Below are 26941 nucleotides of genomic sequence, written 5' to 3'. Positions count from 1 at the left end.
TGAAGGCTTTCCCACATTCATTACATACATAGGGCTTTTCTCCAGTATGAATTCTCTTATGTGAATTAAGGTTTGCCTTTTGGCTGAAAGCTTTCCCACATTCATTACAGTCAAAGGGTTTCTCTCCTGTATGAACTCTCTCATGCTGTAAAAGGGAAAAGCTACTCCTGAAGCCTTTCCCACATTCCGTACATTCAAAAGGCTTATTTCTAGAATGAATTATCTTATGCATTTTAAGGTTTCCCTTTTGGCTGAAGGCTTTCCCACATTCATTACAAATATAAGGTTTCTCTCCAGTATGACTTGTCTGATGTCTCAAAAGAACTGATCGGTGCTTGAAACCTTTCCCGCATTCACTACATTCAAAGGACTTCTTTCCATTATGAATTACCTCATGGATTTTTAGGCTTCCCTGCTGTGTAAAGGCTTTCCCATATTTATTAATTAAGTAAGGTTTCTCACCACAATGAGCTCTCTTCTGTTCATATAGGTTTCCTTTCTTCCTAAAGGCTTTTCCAAATTCATTACATCTATAGAGTATATCTCCAGTATGATTTTTCTCATGTTGCCCTAAGTAGTGTTTACTGCTGAAGACTTTCACACATAAATTACATTTATATGGTTTATCTTCGGTATGAATTCTTTGATGTTCTGCTAGGTAAGCTTCCCCACATTCATTATATTCAAAGGGATTCTTGGCAGTAAGAAATATTGTATGTATTTTAAGGTGTTGATTCTGACCGAAGACTTTCCCACAGTCGTTACAACCACAGGGAGTACCTCCAGTATGTATTTTTTGATCTTGGCCTAGGTCATTTTTACTGCTGAAGACTTTCCCACATTCATTAAATTCAAGTGGTTTCTCTTCAGTTTGAAGTCTTCCAAATACATTATATTCATGAAGAAAATCTGGGGGGAAAAAGGGTGTCAATATTCAATGCTCTATGATGAAAGCAAAATGGAAAGGCTTCAAGGTGAAAATAAAGAAAAGAATGCTGGAAAAACTGAGTGGTATCCTTGTTAGAATGCAGAAGAATGAGAACACAGGAGAGAAAGGGAAGAAAGACTCTGTTTTGGGGGGATTTTTTTAGTTTTTTGGAGGGGGGAAGGCAGGGCAATTGGGGTTAAGTGACTTGCCCAAGGTCACACAGCTACTAAGTGTGTCGAGTCTCTGAGGCCAGCTTTGAACTCAGATCCTCCTGACTCCAGGGCCAGTGCTCTACTCACTGTGCCACCTAGCTGCCCCAATTTTTGGAGGCAATTGGGGTTAAGTGACTTGCCCAGAGTCACGCAGCCAGTAAGTATTAGAGGCCAGATTTGAACTCAGGTCCTCCTGACTCCAGGGCCAGTATTCTATCCACTGTGCCACCTAGCTGCCCTGGGAAGAAAGATGGTGGTGGAGAACAAGCAAGATATAAGGCTCTTTAAAAATGAGGAGCCATGACCTGTGATGTTGGCACAGTCCTTTATACCCCAAATAACCTTGATGAGGATTAATAGGTGATGATAGGAGTCCATCCACTAAGGGTTCAAATAAGAACAGACCTAAAATGTTAGTTACAGAATTCCTTTTGAAGGGTATAAAGTTGGTTATTTATCAGCAATATTAAACATAGTGATATCTATTGACTTCCAGGGCATTAATCTGAAAAGTGACACACTTACAGGACTGGTCAAAACTTGATGATTACTACCTAATTCTGGTGATTCACAAAGGGATTAATGGTATTTCCTAGATAGCATCACTAGGAATTATGAAGTCCTGGGCAAAACTCCAAAGTCTCTAGGAACAAAGGTAGTGTTTTTATCTGTCTTGTTAATAAAAGGCAGGGGCATAAAAGGAAAAAAACAGGTTTTGGAAAAGAAAATCTGGTTATGAGGATGGAAACAGAACGTTCTATTTCTGGAATAGATTCAAATATTGTAATGGCAGGATCCTGACCATGCATTTAATGAACCCCAAAAGACATGGCAATAGAAATCTTGGTCTCAGATGTTTATATACGAATACATATAGAATTAGTTATAAGCAAGGGAATAAAAGAACCTGCTGCAAATAGATAAAATCAACTTCTTAGGTCAAATGTAATACCCCTCCCCCCCAATGGAAGAATAGAGTTACAAATTACAAACCAATAAGCTTTCCTTCAATTTCTGCTGAAATTCTATTAAAGAAAAATCTGGAAAATCTGGAAAAAGAACCTATGAGAAAAAAGTCAGCAAGGATCAAACAAGAAAAAATCCTGGAAGATTAACTTAATTTCCTTTCTGACTGTATTAGACTAGCGAAAGTCATAGTAGATAGAACGGCTGCCTCAGAATCAGAATGATGTGATTTCAAGTCACTTAACCTCAGTGGCCTAAGCAACTTTCTAAAATTATAAGTTATAGCAGTTACCAATCTGCACTGGTAGAAGAAATTTCCTCCTGGGGAGCAATTTACATGGATAAAATTATGTTTGAACAAGTGTAAAAGTAGTTCAGGGAAACATGGTTGATAACTTGCCTGGATTTTTTTCCAAAGTATAAGATGAAATCTTTCATGTTATCTCAATGGCCAAGAAGGAAAAGAGCACAGTAAGGTGGATGTAGAAGCCAATGAATGACCAAAACCTAGTAGTCACTAAAGTCTTCCTGCCAACTTAACAATTTTCTAGTGCACTGGTCTCCAAAATGAGGTGTCCTCACCCCAAGGGCTGTTCAAGACAATCCACTGTGGCAATAAAGTTGGGGCTGAACCTGTGATTTCACTGGCATAAATAACTCTAACAAGAACCGCACCTCCCCACCTTTTACCAATCAGTAAGTCCTTCTCTGCAACTTATAGTCTTAGCTTCCAAGACTACTGAGAGGTTAAGTTAAGGGTTCCAGACCTAGTATGTGTCAGGAGCATAACTTGAACCAAGGTCTTCCTGGGTCAGCAGAAAGTCCTTTTTTCTATTATACCATACCACCTCTGAGGAGGGAAATATTAAAATTTCTATTATTTAGCTTTACAAATATTTACTATACATATTGATATTAGTGTCCTCACTGAGTATCTATGTGAAATGATATATGTTACATACAGGGTATTAGGTATCCTGGGAAGAGTGCTTTCACTCATAAATATCAGTATAATTCAGTGTGCAGTTTATATATGCTCAAGTGAAATTAATTTACAGATCAAATGATCAAGATTTTACTAAATTCACAAAATAGACAAATGTTTTCAAAATAGATTCCTGTAAAGATACTAGTGGTTAAAGATAATATTAATAATGTGAACACAAGTGACCATTAAGAAAATGAATAAGGTGACATCTACACTCTTCATGGGCCACATCATGAAGTAAATGTCAAAAAATAAATCTGACAAGCAGTCACCCAAAAAACTTAGAAAATATCAAGATTGTGTTAAGTAAGGATTAACAGGGAAGATTAGTGAACTGAATATGTCTTTAAAAATTAGAAAGTCGGAGTAGATGGACTTCATAAGAACCTGGAGAAACTCATATGATTTGATGATGAGTAAAGGGAGCAGAACCAGGAGAACATTGCATACAATCACAGACACATTGCTTCTGTGATGACTAGCTTTGATAAACTTGGCTCTTCTCAACAATGCAAGGGACTGAGATAGCTCCAAAAGACTCATGATGGAAAAGACTATTCACGTGCAGAGAAAGAATTAAGGAGTCTGAATGCAGATTGAAGCATACTATTTGCTCCCTTTTTTATTTTGTTTTATTTTTGGTTTTGTTTTATCTTTCTCATGATTCATTTCATTGGTTATAATTCTTCTTTACAACTTGAATATTTGGAAAATAAGTTTAATGTGAAGGTATATGTAGAACCTATATCAGATCACATGCCATCTTAGAGGGGGAAGGAGGGAAAAAGTGGGGCAAGAAAATTTGGAACTCAAAAACTTGTATAACTGAGGTGCTGTAAACTAAAAGTAAAACAAACAATACATAGCTTAAAAAAAAAAGAAAATTAGAAAGCCAACATATATAATAAAATTGGCAAAACTATCAAAGTTAATTTACAAATTGAGTGCTATACCAAAATATCAATAGGATATTTTATAAATCTAAACAAAATTATAAAATTCATTTATAGAAACAAAAGAGGTAGAATTTTAAGGGAAATGAGGAAAGAAGGTAGAAATGAAGAAGGAATAGCACTTCTTGACCTAAAACTGTATTGTAAAGGAGCAATAAAAAAGCAACTGATACTGGTTAAAAAATAGAAAAGGATATCAATGTAAAAGACTAGACAAGGATGACATATAAATAACTCAGTGTTCAATAAACCCCAAAACACAAATTATCTAGGAATTATTACTCACTTTGAAAACTAGAAAATAGTTTGGCAGAAATAAGGTTTAGAACAACAGCTTACACCACATTCCACAATCAAATCAAAATAAATACATGATCTGATTAAAGATCATAGCATAAAAAAAATTAAGAGAAGCATATCACAAAGCTTTTTCACAGCTGAGGGTAAAGGAGAATTCTTAACAGTTGAGGAATATAGATAATTGCAAAAGTTGAAATAGGTCATTCTGATTACATGAAATCAAAAAGCTACAGAAATAACAAAATTAACAGAACTAGATAAGAAGGGAAGTAGCCTACTGGGGAAAAAAAAAAACCTTTCAAATATCTCTAATAAGGGACTGATATCCAAGATACAGAGATGACTAATAGAAATATATAAGACCAAAAGCCAGTCCCTAATGGATAAATTATTTAAATACACAAACAAGCTTTTCTCAAAAGTAATTGCAAAATATAAACAATCATATGAAGGAATACTCCAAATCATTAATATAATAATTTTTTTTTTAAATCCTAAGGTTTCACTTAGAAAATTGGCAACAATCACAAAAGATGGGAAGTCTAGGTGCAATGGATTATGGAAAAACAGGCACCTAATGGAGTGTTTGGTGAATCTGTGAATCAAGCATTATGCAAAAGAAATGACTAAAACGTCCATGCACTTTGACCCAGATAATCTACTCCTAAGCATTTCCTCCAAGAGATCACTGACAAAATTCAGGCCCTATATACACCAGAATATTTACAGCAGCACTTTCATACCATTTTTTATGGTAGCAAAGAAGTGGAAACAAAGTAGGTGTGAATGAACTAGGAAACAGATAAACACATTGTAGTATATTAACAATCTGCTCCTTGCTCTTTTGCCAATGCAAATGCTTCTTCCAACCCCTCCCCAATTCTACTACATATTTAATATACTTAATGACACTAGTGTCCCCACTCAGTAACTATGTCAAATGATTAGGTATTACACACCCTATCCTACTCATTCTTTTTCTTATCTTCAATGCTGGGCTATCTATCTACTGTCTCTCTCCGTACTCCCTACAATAAAACCCTTCAGTTAATCCTACCATCCTCACTAATTTAGAGTCCTCTACTTACCTTTTCCTTTGTGGTTAAACTCCTTTAAAAAGGCTGTCTATTCTCCATGCCTCTACTTCCTTTTCTTTCTTTCTTTTTTTTTTTACATTTTTTTTTTTGCAGGGGGGAAGGCAGGACAATTGGGGTTAAGTGACTTGCCCAAGGTCACACAGCTAGTGTGTAAAGTGTCTGAAACCGGATTTGAACTCAGGTCCTCCTGACTCCAGGGCTGGTGCTCTACTCCCTGCACCACCTAGCTGCCCCTCTACTTCCTTTTCAAACCCTTTGCAATCTGGCCACCCACCTCATCGCTCCACTGAAACTGCCCTCTCCAAAGTCACCAGTGATCACTCCACTGCCAGATGTGATACATCCTTGTTGACCGCTCTGCTGCACTTGACACAGTTAATCATTTTCTCATTCCAGATAATAGGCACTTCTACTTTAACACTTGATTCAAAGAGAATTTTTTCTTAACTGAGATATTAAGGAACACTGAGCATAATACAAATTTTAAGTTGGCTTAAGCACAATTTTTTTCTGCAGGAAACACCAAGGCAAAAAAAACCGCACCACTTCTCAGTAACTCCAAGCTACTTCCACAGGTAAACGTCAGGTCTTTTTCAAAGTGCAGTATTTATCATCGATCTTCTAGTGTAGCCAGAGCTGGGGTCGGCCCCTAAACTCTCCCCTACACAGCTTACACCACAGCTAAGGTCCCTAGCCCAGAGGCTCTGCCCTTCAGTTCACTCTCCTGCCCCAGGGCAAGCAGCAGCCAGAGGCTGAGGACTGCCACCATTTATTGTAGTATTTACATATTTCTTAACTAAGATGTCAAAAACTTTGCTACCACTTTTTGTTAGTTTCTTCTTTTTTTAAATGTATTATTGATGACATTTTTGAATGCTGTGCCCCTCACCCTATTTTCCCCATTAGCCCTGCACAATGTAGCATTTTTTGGCAACTCATGTCAACTTTTAAGAGAACTGATTGCACTGTCTTTTCTCTATTACTGCTCTCTCCTGGTGCTGCTCCTTCCTGTCCAACTGCTCCTTCCCAGTCTCCCATGATAATTTTTTATGGATGACATGCTATTAAGCATATGTACCACCCAAGGTTCTATCATGCACCATCTGTTTTTTGTTCCTCTAGACTACCTCAGTTGGAAATCTCCCCAGCTAATAGCGGTTCAATTACTACCTCTACACAGATGGCACCCAAATTTATATATTCAGCCTGAATTTCTCTCCTGAGCAGTAGTTAACAACTACAACATCACCAAATATCATTCAGGCATCTCAAACTGAATATCCTGTAGGACCAGAAGTGCCAAGCCTGAACCAGATTAAAATGTAATTGGAAAATATTCAACAAAATAAATAAATCCTTAGTATGGATTGGTGGTCCCCATTTCTATTTGAGTTCAACATCACTCCTATAGAATTCTCAAATTCAATACTCTAGAAACAGAACTCTGTTCTCCCTTCTAAAAAATCAAAAACCACACACACACACACCAAAACCTCTCTTTTTTTCTTCTGAATGTCCTTATTACCACAAGGGCACCACCATCCTTTCAGTTACCCAGGTTCTCAATCTTTGCGTCATCTGTATCTCATCTCACTGATCCACATATCCAATCCATGGCCAAATCTCAGTGTTCCTCTTACACGTGTATCCTTCTTTCTGCTAACATACCCCTCTCATCTCCTCTCACCTGGACTATTTCAGTAGTTTTCTAACTAGTATACCTGACTCAACTCCCTCCCTACTCCAACATATCTTCTACTCACCTCTGAAGGTGACATTTCTAAAGTATAGGTCTCACCATATCACCCTCCTGCCCAAAGAGTTCGCTCCAGTGGATCCATATTACCTCCAGGATCAAATATAAAGCCTTAGGTTTGTTATTTACAGCTCTCCACAGCCTGGTCTCTCTCTACCTTTCTGGTGTTATACTTGACTCTCCCCCACAAACTTTACAATCCTGTTACATTAGCCTACTGGCAGTTCCTAATCTTGTGATGGCCCTTCACCTCTGCCTTAATTTCCCTAGCTTCCTTCCCAAATCAGCTCAGGTACAACCTTCTGTAGGAGCCCTTCCCCTCTGAGTTAACCTTACATCCACTCTGTACATATCTTGCACATTATCTTATTATTTACATGTTGTCTCCACCATTAGAACGTAAGTTCCTCTAGAACGGACTATTTCTGCGCTTCTTTGTTATCCTCACTGTTTAGCCCAGCATCTGAAGCAGTCAGCATGTATTAAATGTTTATTTACTGACTGATGAATGTAATGAGGTACTACAGTGATATAAGAAATAATGAACCTTTCAAAGAAGCATGGAGAGACTCATGAACCAATACAAATTGAAGCAAGCAGAAGTACAAAAACAATATTCAGAATGACAACTGTGTACATTGAAAGAACCACCAGCACCAAATAGAATTCAACGGCATGAAACTATAACAACCAAGTGTGGCACAAATTAGAGATTCAAGAAGATGCACCTCCCCCAGCTCTTTTGCAGAAGTGGGGCACTATGAGTGTGGGATATTGCATACAATGTTAAACTTTTCTGATATATCTTTTACTTTGGTAGAACTTTTTCTTATAAGGTCTATAAAAATTTCATATCTACATATGTTAAAAAATGTAGGTGTTTAAGTTAGGAGATTCAGTGGGTTCTGAATCCACTGCTAAAAAATATGATAATGTAACTTCTGAATAATTTTCAAGAGGAAGATAGACATTTATTAGCCAAATTTGGCTAATAAATTCAATTAAATTTATAAAAACCTTTGAATAATTGGTGAATAGGACTAAAAATTAGCATCACGATGAAGTATGATCAATGATGCACTCTTATATTTGTACCTATTTATCTTTCTGTTTTATATTTCCTTCATTCATTCCCCCCACTTCACCCCTCCCAGAAGGCCATAACAAAGATTTTTTTTCAAAAGAGGAAATACAGAAAAAAATTCAGCAAAACAAATCAATAAATTGAAATAATTTTATTTTATATGCAGTGATCCACAGCTGTGGATCCTCACCTTTGCAAGAAGCAGGGAGAAGTTTCTTCTCATTTATCTTCTTTGGGGGGGCCAAGCTTGGTCTTTATGATTTTTGGAATACTCTATTTCATTATTTTGTTTTATGGTGTTGGCTCTTTCCATATACACTGTTGTGATCACTGTGTGTCTTGTTTTCCTGGCTCTGCTGACTTCATTTTTTGCATCAGTTCATATTACTAATTCCTTGCTTCTCTGTATTCATTATGACCATCAGAAAGAACAGCATTCATCATATTCATGCACCATGATTTGTTTATCCATCCCCCAATCGATGGCCATCTACTTTGTCTCCAGTTCTTTGCTACCATAAAAAGTGCTTCAATAAATATTTTGGTGGAGATTGGCCCTTTTTGTTGATGATATCTGAGGGGAAATACTTCATAGTGGAATCTATGGGTCAAATGGCACTGACATTTTAGTCACCTTTTCTGCAAAATTCCAAATTGCTTTCCAAAAGGGTTGAACCAATTTACAGCTCCATCAGTGTGCCTGACTTTCCACAACTTTTCAATATTGACTATTCCTGACCTTTGTCATCTGGGACAACTTCCCGAGGAGGGGGTGAAATCTCAGTGCTATTGTTTGCATTCATCGTTATTAATGATTTAGAATATTTTTTCATATAGATATTAATAGTCTGCAATTCTTTTGAGAAATATTTGTTCATATCCTTTGACCCAATTTATCCATTGGAAAATAGCTTTTGGTCTTTTTTGTTAGTAGTCTATGTATCTTGGATATCAGTCCTTTATACTTGATACAAAGATCTTTTTTCCCCCAGCCAACCACTTCCCTTATTTTAGTTGCATTAATTTGGTTCCTTCAACAGCTTTTTAATTTCCTGTAATGAAAATTATCTATTTTATTTTTTGTAATTGTCTCTACCCCTTGTTTGTTATGCAAAGATGCCAATTATCACCACTACTCTTTAACACAGTCCTTAGCTAGAAGACAGAAAAATCGAGAGAACAAGAATAGGCAAAGAGAGAAAGGGGGAAGGAAGGAAAGGAGGGAGACAGAGAAGAGAGGGAAGAAGAGAAGGAAGGAATGAAAGAAGGAAAAAAAGATTAAGCACCTACCTACAAGAAGCCTGGCACTGTGCTAAGCACTTTATGAATATTTATCTCATTTGATCTTAACCCTGGGAAGTAGCTGCTAATATTATCTTAATTTTACAGGTAAGGAAACAGGCAGAAAGCAGTTAAGTGACTTGCCCAGGGACACAAAGTTAGACGTCAAACGTGACCTCAGATCTTCCTGAATGCAAGTCCATCACTCTACCCATTAAGCTCATCTGGCTGCCTCAGGAAACAAAATTATCACTTTTCACAGATGATATGATTTATTTAGAAAAGCCTCGTTGATAAAAGAAAAAAGTTTATTGAAACAACAAATTTAGCAAAGTCGCAGGATCCAAAATACATAAACAAAAATTATAAGCATTCCTTTATATAAGCTACCCTTGTTTGATTAAGAATTCATCCTCCATCCATGGGTGTGAATGTGTCTTCTCTTCTAATTTTTTTTTTATGTTACGATCTTTAATATTCAAGTCCTAGATCCACTTTGAATTAATTGTGGAATATGGTGTAAGTTATTGCTTTCAATCTAATTTCTGCCAGACTGCTTTCCAGTTTTCCCAGAAGTTCTTATTAACTCCGAATTCTTTACTAGGTAATTTACTTTAGAAGCCTATTGAACACTGGGTTTGGTTTCATTATTTCTGAGTCTTCCTTAGTCTTTTCCATTGATCTTTATCCCCCCATTCTTTTTAACTAGTACTAAATGATCTTGATGATTTCTGCTTTATAATATAATTTGAGGCCTGAAAGTTCTAATCCCTCTTCATTCCTACTTTCTTTTATTATTTCCCTTAAAATTCTATATGTTTTTCCTCTAAATAAAATTTGCTATTTTGTTGAGCTATGTAAACTAATCTTTTTTTTTTTTTTAGTCTGATTGGCAAAGCCCTAAGTCTACAAATTAGTTTTGGTAGTATTTTCATTTTTGTTATATTAGCACAGCCCAGCCATGACCACTAGACTATTCCTCTAGCTATTTAAGTTATTCTTTATTTCTTTAAGGAGTATTTGGTGATGACTCCCAAATATTCTATGTATTTTGTAATTACTTTGAATAGGAATTCCTTTTCTATCACTGATGAACCATCTTTTTCAACTATGACAGTTGAACTTAGAATCAAACCTTCAAATAGCTTTATCACAAAGTGCTTGAAAAATAAGATTTTCAAAACAAATGAGCCATATTCAATCACAATGCTTACTACTAAAAAACCATTATTAATAAAATTGCTTTAAAATATTTTTAATTTTTGATCCTTTTTATATTGTTTTTCATGTATGCTTCATAATGCACATGACATACTAGTATAGTAGCACATGTACACAATTCACATGTAAGTAATTATACATATATTTGGGGGAATGTGTTCAAAAACTTTTTTTTACTTAATAGAGTAGCTGATGTACAATTTTAAAAGTCTGGAAACTACTGCTCTAGTGGAGTGCCCTCTGGATCTGCCAGTGGCCCTGGGCTATTTAATAATGGCTTACATGAAGGGATAGGTAGGATGCTTATCACAGCTGCAGGTGACACAAAAAGCTATAAGAGAGACTCAACACATCACTTGATAGATAGGTCATGAACAAAGGAAAAATCCTTGCCACGCTAGAATGTTGGATTCAAGCTGCTAAGATTGAAACTATAGAGTTTTTAAAAGATTAATTTTCAAGTACAGATGGGAGTTCATTGGCAAAAGAGATGGGGGGGGGGGGGTTAGAGCCCTGCAAAGACACGATAGCAATCCAAACAGCAGGCTGCATGCAGAGAGGGGGTCTGCAGAACAAGGAAGACTATGGCTTTGTGGGAATATTCCGTAAACAAGAACAAGCCTAGGATGCTGTGTTTAATCCTAGAGACATTTTAGGAAGAAAATCAATAAAGTAGAGAATTGTGATAAGAAGGCAGCCAGCCAGGATGGTGAAGCAGCCCAGCATTATGCCAAGTAAGGATTGGTTAAATGAGCTTTACAGAAGACAAGATGGAGTAGCTACATGACAACTGTATTTAAATAATCGAAGGGCAATGATGCAAAGGCAGTGATAATCAACAGCCCGTTACTGTGTTTCTTCAAGAATGTTCCAGTACACTATAACTTCACAGGCTGGGAAGAGAATAAGCTCCCTCAGCCAGTGGGAGGGAAAGGCATCTTTCTCTAATTGAGGAGCAAAGTTGAGGTAATTTTGAGAGCTATCAAAAATGTAATTAAATGTAATTAAAGTCTAAGGAGATGACAGAAAGCACTGAGCGTGAGCAGAACTCATCCGAGTGTGATGAGCAGACAGACAAGATCACTATAGTGTCGACTTAAGATGAGGAACAGGGGAAGTATCACAAGACAAAGAAGGATAAGGCAGGAGTGGTCTGGAAACCAAGCTTTCATCACTTCATAATGAATTAATGAACCAGCCTAGCTGTTTCTCTTTCCAATCAATTTTCCACAAAACTGATTAATTTTCCAAAATATTGATTTCATCACAGCATTTCCCTGCTCAAAACCTGACATTTCCCTCACTCCTCTTGGAAGGCATCTAAAGGCCTCCCTAAAACACCTCTCATTCCAATGAGGCACTCTTCTCTCTGACCCACCAGGCCTCTCTCTTGATGTCTCCCCCACAGTCTGCCTATGCAGATCCAAAAAGGGCCTCCAAACTTTGTACCTGTGTCTAGGCAAATGATTTCTTGATCACCTGATCCGATTTAATGACTATATCTTTTTCAAGGCATTCAAGAGACAATAAGAAGAAAGGAAACAATCTCTGAGCTCACAGACCTTTCATTCTGCCACCAGACAACATGAAAACAGACAAAGGGTTTGAAACAAGAAAGAGCATTTATGCCCCCAGAGTTTTGCTACTTAGAAGGAGATCTACTCAAGCTTCATATAAGTGACATCTGAATAGAAAAGCAGGAAGGCGCAGACAGGACCTAAGTTTAAGAGAGATTTTAGGAAAGGACCTGTGGATATGGCAGTTATCTGCATAAATATGATCATGACATCAATGAACAGTGATGAAATCATCAAGGAAAAGAGTGTAAAGTGAAAAAAGAAGGGACAACTGAAGTCGCAATACTAGGTGATCTTTCAGAAGAGAGAACAGCAAAAGAATGAAGTCACAGCCCTGAAGGGACACTTGGTGGGAAATGGTTTGGAGGACAAAGGACACAATAAAAGACACAAAGGTGAGATAATTTCAGAGGTAGGAGAATCAGTATAGTAGAAGGCCAAGGAGGGAAATCAGACGGTCACAGAGTCTGAAGTAGACGGTCCAAGGTCTTCCTGCCTAACCCAAGGCTGAATAAGAATCCCGACTAAGACAGACTTGACAAGTAACCATGAGAGGGAACGCACTAGCTCTGCAATTAGCCTGTTTTACTTTCACGGAGCTGGTTGTGGGGAGGTGTGCCTTGCACCTGGCCTACACCTTGTCCATGACCAAGACCCCAAGCTCCATGACACTGCTGATGAGGGCCCATCCTGCTTCCACATCGAGGCTTCCATTGAGGCAGGCATTCCACCTACAGATGGCTCTGATCTGCCTCGTTCTTCCTTCAGAGACCAAGCAGCCCTGCTTCCATAAGACAGCCTTTTCAAATATTTGGGAGAGAGCCATCCCCTCCAAACTCTTCTCTTCCTCAGGCTAAACAAAGCTATCTATGTCGGTCAGCCCTAGGATGACATGGTCTCCATTCCTCCTGCCACCCTAGTCACCCTTCTGAATACGCTCCAACATGTCTAATTCTTTTCTAAATTATGGCACTTTGGACAGAAGGACTATCAGCAAATCTCAGCATCGGAAGGGGCACCAGGAGGTATCAAGTCAAATCTGTACCCAACTGAAAATCCTCTATGTTCCCAAAATGTATCTGCACTGGTTACTAAAAACTGTGAGATGCTGCAAACAGGTGAAAGACCACTGAAGTTTAGGAACAAATCCTTGAATCTGGGTAGCAGGAGGAGAGGCCACACTAGCACCACACAGACAAAAGGTGCTGGCTTCAAAGAAATTCCCAAGCTAAGCTCCTATCACTGCTAGCCAACTTATTACACGCAAATCAGGACCTCACTTTTTCCCTTTGCTTTCAGGCACATACACAGTAAAATGCAGCAACACTCACAACTGCAAGGCAGACAAAATAAGCATCAGGACAAGCACAGCTTCGTTTTTTAAACAAACTTATGCATACCTGACAGCAGAATGAAAGGAATCTTTGAAAAAGGAGGGAAGAAGGAAACAAGAGAGAAAATAATCCTCAGAAGGGACAAGAAAAGGACAGGGCTCAAGGGAAGGGAGGACACAAGGAAGAACACCTCTCTCTCTAGGACTGGAGGGGACGAGGACAGAGGGACCAGGAGGGGCCATCAGAACTAGCTCCAAGGGGACATCAGCCACCTTCTCCAGGGGCCTTTACGGGGAGGCTGCAGCCCAGCACTCCAGGGTAATCCGCCCTTACTGAGCCAGTGACTGGTGTTGGCTGTCCCGGCCACCTGCTCGGGCTTTACTCACTCACCTGTGTAAGTGTTTCCTGGGACTTCTTCTCCTTCAGGTGGTCCTGGTTCTTCTGCCTTCTCCAACTGAGAGATCACATCTTCCTTGGAATCTGGAAGCCCTGCTCATGAGGAAATAATTGGAATAGCGCTGAGGAGAGAAAACCACCTCCAAAGTCAACCTCAGCCCCTTTCTCTTTAGTGAAGAGATAGAGTAACAGGAAGGACCTTGCACGGCTACTTCCTCTGGGGGGAGGGGAATGGAGGGAAAGGGCTTGATTCAGGTTCAAAGAAAACATTCATTTTAACACACTCTCTGCTAAGAGGACAGGCATGTTTCCTGTCTTCAAGTACCCGGGACTTGAGTGCAGAGTTTCTGACCTGGATGAACAGAGGGGAGAGAAGCTAGAGCCACCTGAAACAGCACAGGGATGAGGTGGTAGAAGTAAGGCCTCTTAACATCAAAGGACTCAGGAATCTTTCCAAAGAATGTGCACGCACTGAACAGAAGCAGAGCCCTCAGACATCCCACAATCTTAAGGAAGCGAGGATGTAAGGACACACTGAGGGCCCGATGACTGAGCCTTACCCAGGGACACAAAGTTCTCATAGCTCTCCAGCATCACATCCCTGAACAGGTCCTTCTGAGCTGGCTCCAGCAGCCCCCACTCCTCCCGGGTGAAGTCCACTGCCACATCTTGGAACGTCAGCAATTTCTGAAACATCCAAAAAGAGGAATCTTCCACCAGAGACCATCCCTCGCTGTAATACCAATTTTGATTTGAAGATCTTTCCCACCCATTAATAGGCCATGTGACCTGCTTACATCGCAGGAAGCCTGAATCACATGTGGTGGGAGGAGCTCGCTGAGAGGAAAAGAAAAGTGTGTCACAGGAAATGTGGAGAGAGCAGTTAAGAGCTGAGGGAGAGAGAACAGATGTGTCCTAGCAGAGCTGAGCGATTGTTGGTGGCAAGGCCCCAGCAGGGGGCAGGGAGGTTATGGGATGGACTGGTTCTCTGCTGTGATATTGTGTATTGAATTCTTTGCTGTTGTGATGGACTGGGATTATTGGTTTTGGGATCTGGTTCTCTGGTGTCTGAATAAATGGTTTACTTCTACCTTCTACATGGAGAGTCTCTTGTATTTTCGATATAGAACCACGTAGGCATATTGACAATTATGGTCTATATTGTGATTACCGCCTTGCTAATACACTCACAAAGAGCATGGGGGAGCTAGGAGGCTGGCAGAAGGAGAGGTTCTCAAAGTATTTTAAAGGACTGGAGTACTCCATGTCAAGCATTGCTTGACAAGCTTCTTACTAGGTTCCTCACTCCATTCTGGATTCTGTATATTGTAACTGTTTAATTTTATTTCTCAAGGTCAGGCACACAAATCAGTTCCTGTACTGAGCCCCAAGGGAAGCAAGCTTGTTACTCTTCAAAATCAATACTTTCTAATTAGGTGTATGCCATCAATCACTCACCGTTGCTGGCTGCAACACTGGGAGCAGGCTTACTGAGGAGGTGGGTGAGAAGTGGATTAACAGGGCACCAATCCTTTCCTCACTCTCTCCACTCACTAACATAACCCAGCACCCTAATAATTTTCTTCCTTTGTTTTCAGGCATGTACACAGCAAAATCCACCGACATCCATTGATGTTTGGCGGGGAAATTTGCATTACTGACTGAAGTAATGAGGAAGGGATCAGGAAATTCTATAATTTCCAACCCCACAAAAAGCTCTTCCCTACTGGGGAGGTTGAAATTCAGAACAGAATTTTTCTGTGTTGATTCCTCTGACTTAAAAGAATGAAATAATAATAACTGAGGCAACTCAAGAAATCACTGGCAGAGAGAGCCCAGCAGAAGGGACAGAGGAAAAGCCCCACCCCCCTACATCATGCCTTTGTTCCAAGCTGGCCACCCTTCCCTCACTTTCTTCTGGGCAGGTATTCTCTCATCACTGACTTGTTTCTGTCTCCCAGCCTCTGTGTCTCCCAGTAGAGTTCTGGGACTCATACTTTGTACACACTGCTACCTGTCCCATCCTTTCCTGTTCATCTGAATAAGGTATGCCCTCAACCAATACCTTCAGATCACTGTCTGCTGGGGCTCACATAGCTCATGGGCACCTGAGGCAGGGTTCACACCCATACCCCTTTTGTGTGTGTACACTATGCTTTCTACCAGCCTCTACCATCTCTGCAGGGAATTCTCCTTCCTCCACCTTCTTCACCTCCCCACCCCCCCCCCCCAAGAGGCTGGGCTTTCTTGAACCTGCCCCAGACCACTCCCTATTCAACTCAACAAGCTCTGGCCTCTCCCTCTTGTGAGCCACTTCAATACAACGGCATGCCATCCCCTATGCAGAAACTGCCTTTAATCGGAGCACTGCCTCTGTACACCCCTAAGACTTGGGCCTAGCTGGCTCCTATCCATGCCCTTCCTGGGGATGGGGGGAGGTGACTGGCTGCCAGCACCAGGGGCTCCCTTCCCCATCCCCAAAATCACCAAAGCTATCAGGATCACACCCCTCCCCACCACAGGCAGACACTCTACTCCCTTACTCCCTACTCCCTCCCCTGTTCCTTCAGCCAAGGCTTGTCTGAGATGAAATAACAACGCTTCTTCTGAGATGGGAGGAGCCCCAGGCCTCACCCCCTGCCCTGGCTCCACATCCTGCAGGCCCCTAGTGGTCTGGGCTGTGCCTCTGGCATATGAACTGCTTTCGCAAGGCCTTCCCTCTAATCTGTCCTGCTCAGCACAGTACTGGAGACACAGTCAGCACTTAATAAACGCTCTTTAACCGATGTTGATGCTTCTCACTTTCCCTTTGTTTTCACCCCTAAATCAGCAACAACAGCTGGAGCTCACGCTGATATCTCCCTGCATCTCTTTCAAGCACACTACCTCAACTATGTTTGTTCAGTCATGACTCTTCATGACCCCATCTGAAGTTTTCTTGGCAGAGATACTGGAGTGGTTTGCTATTTCCTTCTCCAGCTCATTTTACAGATGAAGAAACTAAGGCAAACAGGGTTAAGTGACTTGCCCAGAGTCACACAGCTAGTAAGTGCCTGAAGCCAGATTTAAACTCACAAAGATAAGTCTTCCTGACTCTAGGTCCAACATTGTCCTCTGAGACACTTAGCTGCCCATAAGGGGCACTTAATAAATGTGGACTGAATTGGACATCTCCAACTTGGTGGCCCAAATTTCTAAACATAAACTCCTTATTAGGCCTCTTACTTCCTAACGGTTACTGGACCTGTGACACAGTACTGGAAATATTACTGATCACATAAGATTTCCGGGATTACTGCAGGAAATGAACAGGTCAAACTATCACATATAGATGGCACAACAGCATCCTTGGTGCTTTCAACAGGCTTGCGATCCCGTTAATGGGGGTACTTCCCCAACAGGGCAATGCAGAACGCCACTTACATTTTCTCCTCAATCAACAAACATGTATGAAGTACAAGCGCCAGGCATCTTGAATGATTTCTGCCCAGAACTCTCCCTAGATCCTGCACGTACCGGAAGCCTTCTCCCAGGTCATTATGCCACGAGTACGAATTACACATTCAGTTCATCCAACTGTCTTCCCTCACTCTTGCTCATTCCTTTTCTCACCCTACTTCTATCTGAAGACAGCCTTATTTCTCAGCATGGCAAGGAAATTTAAATTAAGATGGCAAGGGCTAAAGACATTTCTGGGCTCCTTCCCCTCCTCTCCGGGGTGAGAGCTTTGCAACTGTTGATTTTCTGCAGGTAAAGGTGACAGCCATGTCGCTGTCCTTTCTTGTACTCATTACCCATCTTTAACACCTAAATCTGTTCTGAATTGGAGATACTGTAATTAATCTAATTATATCCTATCTTCCATTTTAACATGACAGTATGGTGACACCAGATTCGCAGCATGAAAATTAACCCTGAAAATCCAACTTTCTCAATAAAAAATTAAGATTAGGATAGCAAAAGATTAGCTACATACACAAAAATCATTTGCAGCTGTGTATGTGTAAAATAAAGATCAAGAAAAAATCTGTTTTAAAAAATTTTCACTTACAATCTATAAAAAAGGCTGAGGTAGACTTTAAAGCATTATAGAAAGCTATCAAATCTACTTGGTCATATAGAAAAACAGATCTGAAGAGGGAACTCAGAATTGAACTAAATCCATACAGCTATTGCTTTAAGGTATAATTTAAGCTGGGGACATGCTATTCCCTGTATTTCTACATCTTTCATGATTTCCTTTGATGTTCTGGAACTTTTGCTCTTCCAAATGGATCTGATGGGGTTAGGTCTAGCACTGGCTCTGAGGTGATTTAGAGAAATGTCGTATTTTATCACATTGTCATGCCAACTGTCAAATTTATCATAGCATACAGCCCAGTCATGAGCACCGAGTATCCTCTCAATTTTTAATTTGTTCTTTATTGCTTTAAGGGGCTGTGTTGGTAAGCAAAATGGGCTCCTTAGCACTTAGTTCAACCAAGTGCCCTTGAATAGTTTGGCTTTTGTTCCCTTTGAGTAATTCAGTGTATTTCATTGAGCCTTACTAGGTGCTAAGCCCCAGGCCCAAACCCCGATTAGGTGTAAAACCTTAGTGGGTGTGGATTGGCAACTAAGGTGGGGCCCAAGGTGGGGCTAACTCCAGGGAGGGCCTAGTTTTCATGTCTGGGAGAGCTGAGGCTTTTAGACCTCCTGGGTTTAAGTCGCCTCTTTGTGATGATTCTAGGTCACCTGGGTGAGTCGCATGTGTGACTCACCCCTGACCCTGAAAAAGATATAAAACCAGGGGTTGGCTGTCTCTTCTTTGGAGCTCTTACCCACAGCAGTGGTGGCGTGCGTGACTCTGGGCCAGCCCTTGTTCTGAGCTCCAGGGCTGAACCTAGATGTTGCTAACTATGAATCTGTATTTGGTCTGTCTGCTGATGTTTGTAATTTGTTTGTAATTTGCTCTGAAGTTCAGGGTGCTGGCTTTTTCCCCTGAACTAAGTGAATGATATTTGTATGCTGAATTAAAGTAAGCTTGTCAACCCTTTCATGTAGCTTTCTTTAGTTAAGCAGATCAAAAGAACCTGTGCTTTTGCAGCGTTCTGGTAGCATTCTTGTTGTTGGGCTTTCACCCCCACAACAGCTGCTAGCCGGATTGTTGAAACAGGGGCACTATGTAATTTCATCAATATAGGGAATATTATGGGGTTGGGGGATGAGGAAGCTTTGTGTTAATGGAGAAAAAAAAGAAAAGGCAACAATAAAAATGTCCAACAACTGGGGAATAGCTGAATAATTATTAATATTTTATAACACTGTCATAGAGTTAAAATTGAAAATTCTAAAAGAATAATAAGGAATTTGGAAAGATGACTGTAAAATGAAGACTGCAGAGCCAGAAGGGCTGAGCAGACACAGAATACAATTACATAAAAGCCAAAGAACATACATAAATATATAGCAATGAGATATGTACATAGCAATCAACATTTTAAATAGTGAAACTCACAGGTTCAAGTGTACATTACTATAAATTGTTTACATGGTTTAACACGGTAAATGTTTTGGGCTTTGTCTATAATCAATTATATATAAAATAAAATACTACTGCATTATGAATTTGATGAAAGGAACTAAAGATGGAAGGAATCATTGCTTAATATTGTTGGTAAAAGTGGGTAAAATTAAGCTTAGAAACATACTTCCTCCCATGCCATGAGATCATCTTCATGTATAAAATCTTTTTTTGTTATTTGCATACTGAAATGTTTGTGTTTATTGATAACTGCTAGGTGAGAAAACTCCAGATTAATTAATAAAGTGAATGTGTAGGTATGGGATAGTCTATATCTAAGTTGTTGTGTTTGTCCTTCATTCTGGAAGAGAACCATGACATTAGGGAGATGACGACATGACTTGCAGTTGACTTTGATTTGAGTGAGGGTGGGTGGTGCAAGGTCACCAGCCTCACTTTCTCCTCTAGAGCCATCTGGGTCCAGTGACCAGATATTCATCAGGATGGCTGGAAATGACCCAGGATACAAAGGGAGACCCTGGCCCTTTTAGGCTAAGGTCTTTTCAAGTACTCACTTTTCAAATGAGGTAACACCCATTCAGTGAATAGGCCTCTTTAAGAAGTGAGTCAAGGGATGGCCCCTTCAATTATAAAAAAGGGAAAAAAAAGTCAAGCCAGGAGGTTAGACCCTCAAGATTGATGTTCTAAAGAGAAACAGTTACCACTGACATTCGCTCTAAGCCAAGAGGGCCCAAAATACAGCCATTAAGTGGAGCTTGGGCAGGGACCTACTGTGGTCCAATCTATGAGCTTCAGAGTGAACTGGGTTTAAGGTTTTGAGAAAGACAGAAAGACAGGAAGACAGAAGGAAGGAAAGAAGAAAGGAAGGGAGGGAGGGAGAAAAAGAGAAAGAAAGAAAGAGAAGAAAGGGAAGAAAAGAGAAAAAAATCTAGCCAGTAAACCCCAAGTTAAGTGGGCAGTTTCTGGCCATGTCTAGGTAGCTTCTGATTAGGAGGCAGAAAAAGACTCTGAATAATTAAACAATCGCCTAATTAAATCAGTATATGCTATGATACCCAGTCACTTCAATACAAAAGTGAATATGGGAAGGATGGTGAAAAATATGAGGGGAAGAGTGAAAAAAGGACTGACTGGTTTTAAGAAAATGATTCTCCAACAAAGTGACAGAAGTTGAGTTATGGTTCTGTTAATGAAGCACCATGTTCCATGACAGCTGGCTCTGTCTGTGATGACGTCTTGTCTCATGTGGAAATTTGTCGGTTGTCTAGGAATGCTTTAAGTGAAACTCCAAAATGACTGGCCTGGAGAGATGTCTAAGGGTAGGGGGAGACTCAGTTTTGGCATAACTCCCTCTAAGCAGAACAATGTTTAGATCTGGATCAATCCACTGAATTAACTAAAGTTGTTTCTGGCAAGCTTGTACCTATACTACAGAGTAGTCATTCTTTTCTTCAAGAAAAAGTAATCTTCTTGAGCAAATGGACTTTCCTTTTCTATTTCTGACCCAAGTTCTTAGCACAGTGCCAGGCACATAGCATAGTCCTGATAAATGCTTTTTGCATCTATTCATCTAAACCAGGGGTGGAGAACCTGGGACCACATATGGCCCTCTAGGCCCTCAAGTGCAGTCCTTTGACTGAATCCAAACTTCACAAAACAAATCTTAATCTTAATAAAAGGATTTGTTCTGTAAAACTTGGACTCAGTCAAAAGGCCGCACCCAAGGACCAAGAAGGCCACATGTGGCCTCAAGGCCGCAGGTTCCCCAGCCCTGATCTAAACTATACTGGGAATACTTTCTTCAAGGAACCTATAAGTACTAGACATAATGCTCACTAGTTAGCAGTTGGTCAAGAAGCATTTATTAAGTGCCTAGTATGTGCCAGGCACTCTGCACTAAGGTCTGGGATATAAATTCACAAAAAGTAAAGCTAATTATTTACTGGCAGAAAAAGACTGGTTATCGATTTTGGAGTCATTTAGAATCAGCCATCTGTTTACAGTCAGATTAGTAATTTAGAGCAAAGATGAAATCAGTATCTAAAAGACTAAATATAGGAATATATAGCATCAAAACAACTTGAAATTTATGTACTAAATTATTTACACCAAAAAAACCCCCAGAAAATTGATCAAAGGACAGTACTGACACACAGTTACCATGTCCTAAAGAAAATAACCCAATGTAAATCCTGCACCCCAACCAGGACACCAAAAGACCCTAGAAAACACCCGACTGCTTTGCCAACCCCTCACTATTGCCTGGGGCTGGTGGCCTGGGGCTGGTTCAGGGCATGACCTTTTCTGGTCACTGCCTTCCTCTGGCTGCTGCTTTATCTCCTGGGAAGCTAGATTTCATCAGCAATTACCTGGCAGTGCAGTATTAACATGATCAAAGATCCTCCCCACCCACTCTATAGGCCTCAGGTGGGGCTAAGTGGGAAAGCTTGATTATACCTTAGTTCCTACATAGCCTAAAGCCTCTACTTACCAGGTACTAAGTCATCTGGGCAGAAACCCTCAGGGCCCTGAGGGGAGTTGCTAAGACCAGAGCCAGTGGTATGTGCACTGAGTTCTAGTCAATCATGAAGACGCCGGCTAGGTCTGTATATAAGGAGAGCCCAGCTTGTGAGGGAACCATAATTGAAGAGGGACAGAACTGAGAGCAGCAGAACTGAGAAGACACTGAGGCAGCAGACACTGAGAGAGCCAGCGTCAACAGAGCTGCAGAGAGAGTGCTGGGTGGAGAGGTAGGATTAGTAGGTAATTGTTCACAGAAAGGCCCTAGCTGGGGGAAAGTTTACAGGATGACTTGGTTCCTTGCTATAACACTGTGTTATAATTTCCTCATTGCTACATTGAGGTAGACTTACTGGTTCTGGAATATAATTAATGGTATATCAAATTGGAGTAGCTGGTCTTGGGATTTTATCCTCTGGAGTCCAAATAAATGTTATACTTCCTCTGCCTTCTACCTAGAGGGTTTTTCCAAACAACACAGGCATATTCATGGTCATCCTTGCGGTCATGAATCTTGCCTTACTGATACACTCACTATAGTCTCCTTTCTCTGGCATCTTATAGAATTTAGACTGGACAAAGGTATTAAAATCTCAACAGTTCAGAGCACCAGTTAGGAAATTCCAACCATTGAGTAGAGGTTCAGAGTATGGCCCTATTTAAATTCTATGTATCCCCTGTTAACCTCGGGCTTACTCCACACCCCTTTACTGAGCATGGACTAAGCATTTGGCTACGTTGTGATCAACCTTTGTGATGAACCATGGATTTTTAAATGAAACAAAGTCAGAATAAAGGAACAGCTTAAATTTTTGTTTTAAAAGAATGTAGAAGACAGCACAGAACAGAGCAGCTGTCATCAGATGGGACATGTTGGGGAAGCTTTCATCCTTGACCACATCTGGGAGTTCATCCAGATGTGGGCCTGCACCTCCATCTGTCTTGTCTGTCTCTCTGTCTCTCTCTCCCCTTAATTGCCCACCCCTCCCCTCATGACCACTCTTATGGAGGTACGGCTCACTGAGCCCCAGGGCGGGGGGTGAGGATGCTGAGGATGGTGGACTCTGCTCCCCCACAGACCACTGGGTCCCTTTTTCAAAGTCTCTTCCTTGTGGGCCAAAGATCACATGGACCTTATCACTCCTCATCCCTCTGAACTCCCAATCCCACAATGCCATTAGACTGGGCACTCCCTGAGGGCAGGCATGGTCTCTGTCATTCTTCTCATCCTGGGGACAGCACAGTGCTTGGCACACAGTAAGTGCTTAATCAAAGCCTGACCTGACCGGACATTTCTCAGACCCCCATTACAGTGACTCATGGTGCCAGTAAAATGACAGACTGAGTGGATTTTTGATAGGAAGGAGAGAGAGGTGAGGCACGAGGCAAGTGAGGGATATTTCCAAGTGAGCCCCAGTGTATGATGGAAAAATCAGCCCCAAGACATTTAGGGTCTCTGACTCCTGAGCTGACTAAGCACTTATGTACCTCAGACTTCTCACATAAAAGACCTGTAGTTGGAGAGATGTCTGAGGGTAGGGGGAGAGTCCATCAGTGGACACAACTCCCTCAAAGCAGAACAATGTTTAGGTCTAGAGCTACCAGGAATGAAAAGTTGTTTCTGGAAAGCTTGTACTGACAACACATAGCACTAATTGTTTAAATTCAAAGGTGTAGAATTATAAGGAGAACCAGAGGCAGGGAGGGAGTGCAGCGAACAGTGCTGGACTTGGCATCGGGTTCAAATCCTGCCGCAGAGTCGTTTTAACCTCTGTTTGCCTCAGTTTCCTCATCTGTAAAGTGGAGATAATAATAGCACCTACCTCCCAGGGTTGTTGCGAGGATCCAATGATATACAACGTGCATAAGGCACTTTGCAAACTTTACAGCTCTATGTAAGTAGTAGTGGTGGTGGTGAGTTTCAGGTCACCACATGGGGTTTGGTGAAGGCAAGAATAGGAAGGACAAGGGAAAGTGCTGCATCCCTGCTTCAGGAAGAAGATGGGATTTCCAAGGAGAGAGAAAAAACCAAACTCACCTGAGACTTAGCTTTTAGGAACTCGGAAGCCATCCTCTCCTCCTCGTCGATCCCCACTTCTTGGCCAGAATCCTGAGAAGCCAGAACTAGAGGAGAAAAGAGTGAAGCAGAGGGTCAGTGCCATCCTGCACCTGCTGAGGTTGCCAGGACAGGATTTCTCGCACAGATTCTGGGGGTGAGTCCACAAGTTGAAGCTCCCAGGTTTGACACACTGGCCTCTTCCCAGCATCAGAGAGAACAGCCACAGACGTTGATGCCTGAGACCCTGACCCTCTCCCTTGACTCTCAGCCTGTCCCCAGGGCCAGAACTCCAGGGAGGGGAATGGGGATGCAGAGGGTGATGTCATGGCACATCACCACCCCACCAGGCTAACTCACTGGCCAAAGGATTGGGAAGTAAGAAGCCCTGGACAGAAGGGAACACGGATTTGAACCCAAGATGATGAAACTGAATGGGGACGAATGGAAAGTTTCATTCTTGGGTCCAAGGGCTCAAGGGCCAAGTGCATCCAGACCACTGGTCCTGTGATAGTAGTGTGCTTATGTTCATGGATCCCACATTTGCTCAGCATCGACAGAGGGCAGTGGCAGCCAAAACCCTGAGTCAACCTTGGGCTTCAGGAGAAGGAGCAGAATCTACCCACATTCAGGGGATGGTTCTGTGATATACCTACAATGATGTGTTCAGTTCTTGATAGCAAAGTTTAGGGAAAATACTGAGCAGATAGAGAGTGCCCAGAGGAAACAGCCAGGTGACTGGCTTCCGGGACCCCTTCATGCGCAGACAGAAAAGGATCAAATCAGAAGGGGAGAAGTGCTAGGGACTACATCTATGTAGCCTGGCAAGAGGAGCAAACGCATTACAGTATTTCTGGGTCTCTATGCATTTGTTCTGCTCGACTCCAGGGGCAGAGCACCAACACTGCTGAAAGGTACAAAGAGGTGGATAGTGTTTAAGACCCTGGATCAGAGAATCGGCATCCAAAAACCCTGGTCATGTAGAGCAGAAGGCCAAGGCTAAGTGGATGAAACTAAAGGGACAAATGGGAACTGCTACATTTGGGGGGAAAAACCCAATAACATAAACTAGGGGAAACACCAGTTCATGTAGTAAAGATTTCATGGTCTTAATGCACTGTGAGCAAAGCACTATGGAACTGTAAACAGAAAAGGGGCCACATCCATTTGTGAGCTGTTAAGTTTCAGGGTTTTTATTGTTTTCCTCAAAGTTTCTTCTAGGGGAAAAAACCTAAAACAACAGTTCCTTTGTCTGAACTGACTGACAGGATTCCCCCCCCAACCCCACCTCCCACCCCCAGCTCAGAGGCCAGCAAACTCTAGCTGAAAGGTTCTAATGCATCTCTCCAGGGGTCAGCAAGGCCCCAAGGCCACCCTGGTCCATGGAACCTCTTCCCTGGGTGGGCTCCTCACCTCTCTCCTCCAACATGGGGTCCAAGCCCTTCATGGCTGCTCCCTTCTTGACCTTATCCTGGATGCAGTGAACCTCTCTAAGTCTCCTCTCCCCACACAGGACCACCAGATTCCTATACACACCAGCAGCTTCTTCTCATCAAGGTCTACACTGATGTTGTGAAGAAGGGTCTCAGGACAAGTATGTTCCAACCTGGATGGATTCTGGCCCTTCAGGGAAATTCCCCAAGGTTGTCACCATCTGGCAGGGTTGGGGCTTCGGGGCCCCACGATGGGCCCTTGTAGGCTTGACAGAAGGCTGCTGGGGCCAGAAGAAAGAGGAAAAAGTCAGCACCTTCAGTTACCCATCCAACCCAGGGGTCTAACTCAAGATGCCAAACTCCCCAGGCCTACAAATAGGGCCATAATAAGTTTCATTGACTCACCATTCATCCAATCAATCAATCTACATTAGAACTGCTCCCCCCTCCGTATTACAGGTACTGCGGCAGTCACCAGAGCTTACACACCAGGACAAAGGTCAGCCCACCACTGATTCAGAACCATACAAACATAGTAAGTACTTAAAGCGTGCCTCATCCATATGGACATTCAGAAAGAGACAGGGGCTGTCCCTGTGACCTCACTAGCACAGAGATTTCCAAGGTGAGGACATTCCTTCTCCTAAGGAGGATCAGAACTTTATCTGTATCATATGCTCTTGGAGGGTTACCCAGAGACACCCAGCCAGCTTGTGTCAGGAACAGGACTGGAAGCCAAGTCTTCTTGGCTTTAGGTCTGGTGGCTCTGTCAGAGTGACCACCATCTCTACATAGATAAGCCTTGACTGTCTGTAGGGGATTGTATATACACTGCTCTGATCCTTTAGGAAGCTGTTGCTTTTTGGGTGATGGGCACAACCCCGTAGGCCTGCGGATCAGAAGCCCCCTAGAATTCAGTAGGTGAGCTTGGAATTGCTGTTGGCACAAGACCTCAGCCAAGGAAGGGAATCCAGAGGCTGCCTAAACCATCAGGGATTTTATAGCAAGACTCCTGTCTACAACCTAGTTGTTTGCTGACCAATTTCAGGGACTTACAAATATGAATCCAAAAGGGCAGTTGGGTAACAAAGAAGAGCACTGACCACTCAATAATAAATACGTACTTTACCAACATCTGAATGGAGCAGTGTCTCTAAGGTCTCTTCCAGATCTGAAATCCCAGGATGAGACAGAGAGACAGATACATAGATAGACTGACAGAAAGAGACAGACAAGACAGGTACACAGACTGACAGATACAGATATTTAGACAGACAGATGGATAGACATATATATTTATATATATACACATAAATAG

General features: G+C 41.5%; 1 protein-coding gene across 1 annotated transcript; it reads right to left on the bottom strand.

Annotated features, from left to right (window-relative positions):
* Positions 1-37: 37 nt before the first annotated feature.
* On the bottom strand, positions 38-25897 carry LOC118842723 (zinc finger protein OZF-like; the record flags this gene model as incomplete). The annotated part of the gene is made up of 5 exons (XM_036750099.1): positions 25604-25897; positions 24173-24258; positions 14654-14780; positions 14088-14186; positions 38-909 (listed from the first exon to the last, which is right to left on the bottom strand). Coding segments are annotated over exons 1-5 (1218 nt in total), but the record flags the coding sequence as incomplete, so codon positions are not given.
* Positions 25898-26941: the final 1044 nt, after the last annotated feature.

This window comes from Trichosurus vulpecula, chromosome 3, assembly GCF_011100635.1.
Source record: "Trichosurus vulpecula isolate mTriVul1 chromosome 3, mTriVul1.pri, whole genome shotgun sequence".
NCBI lineage: Eukaryota > Metazoa > Chordata > Mammalia > Diprotodontia > Phalangeridae > Trichosurus > Trichosurus vulpecula.
This window is presented reverse-complemented; position numbering and strand designations above follow the sequence as displayed.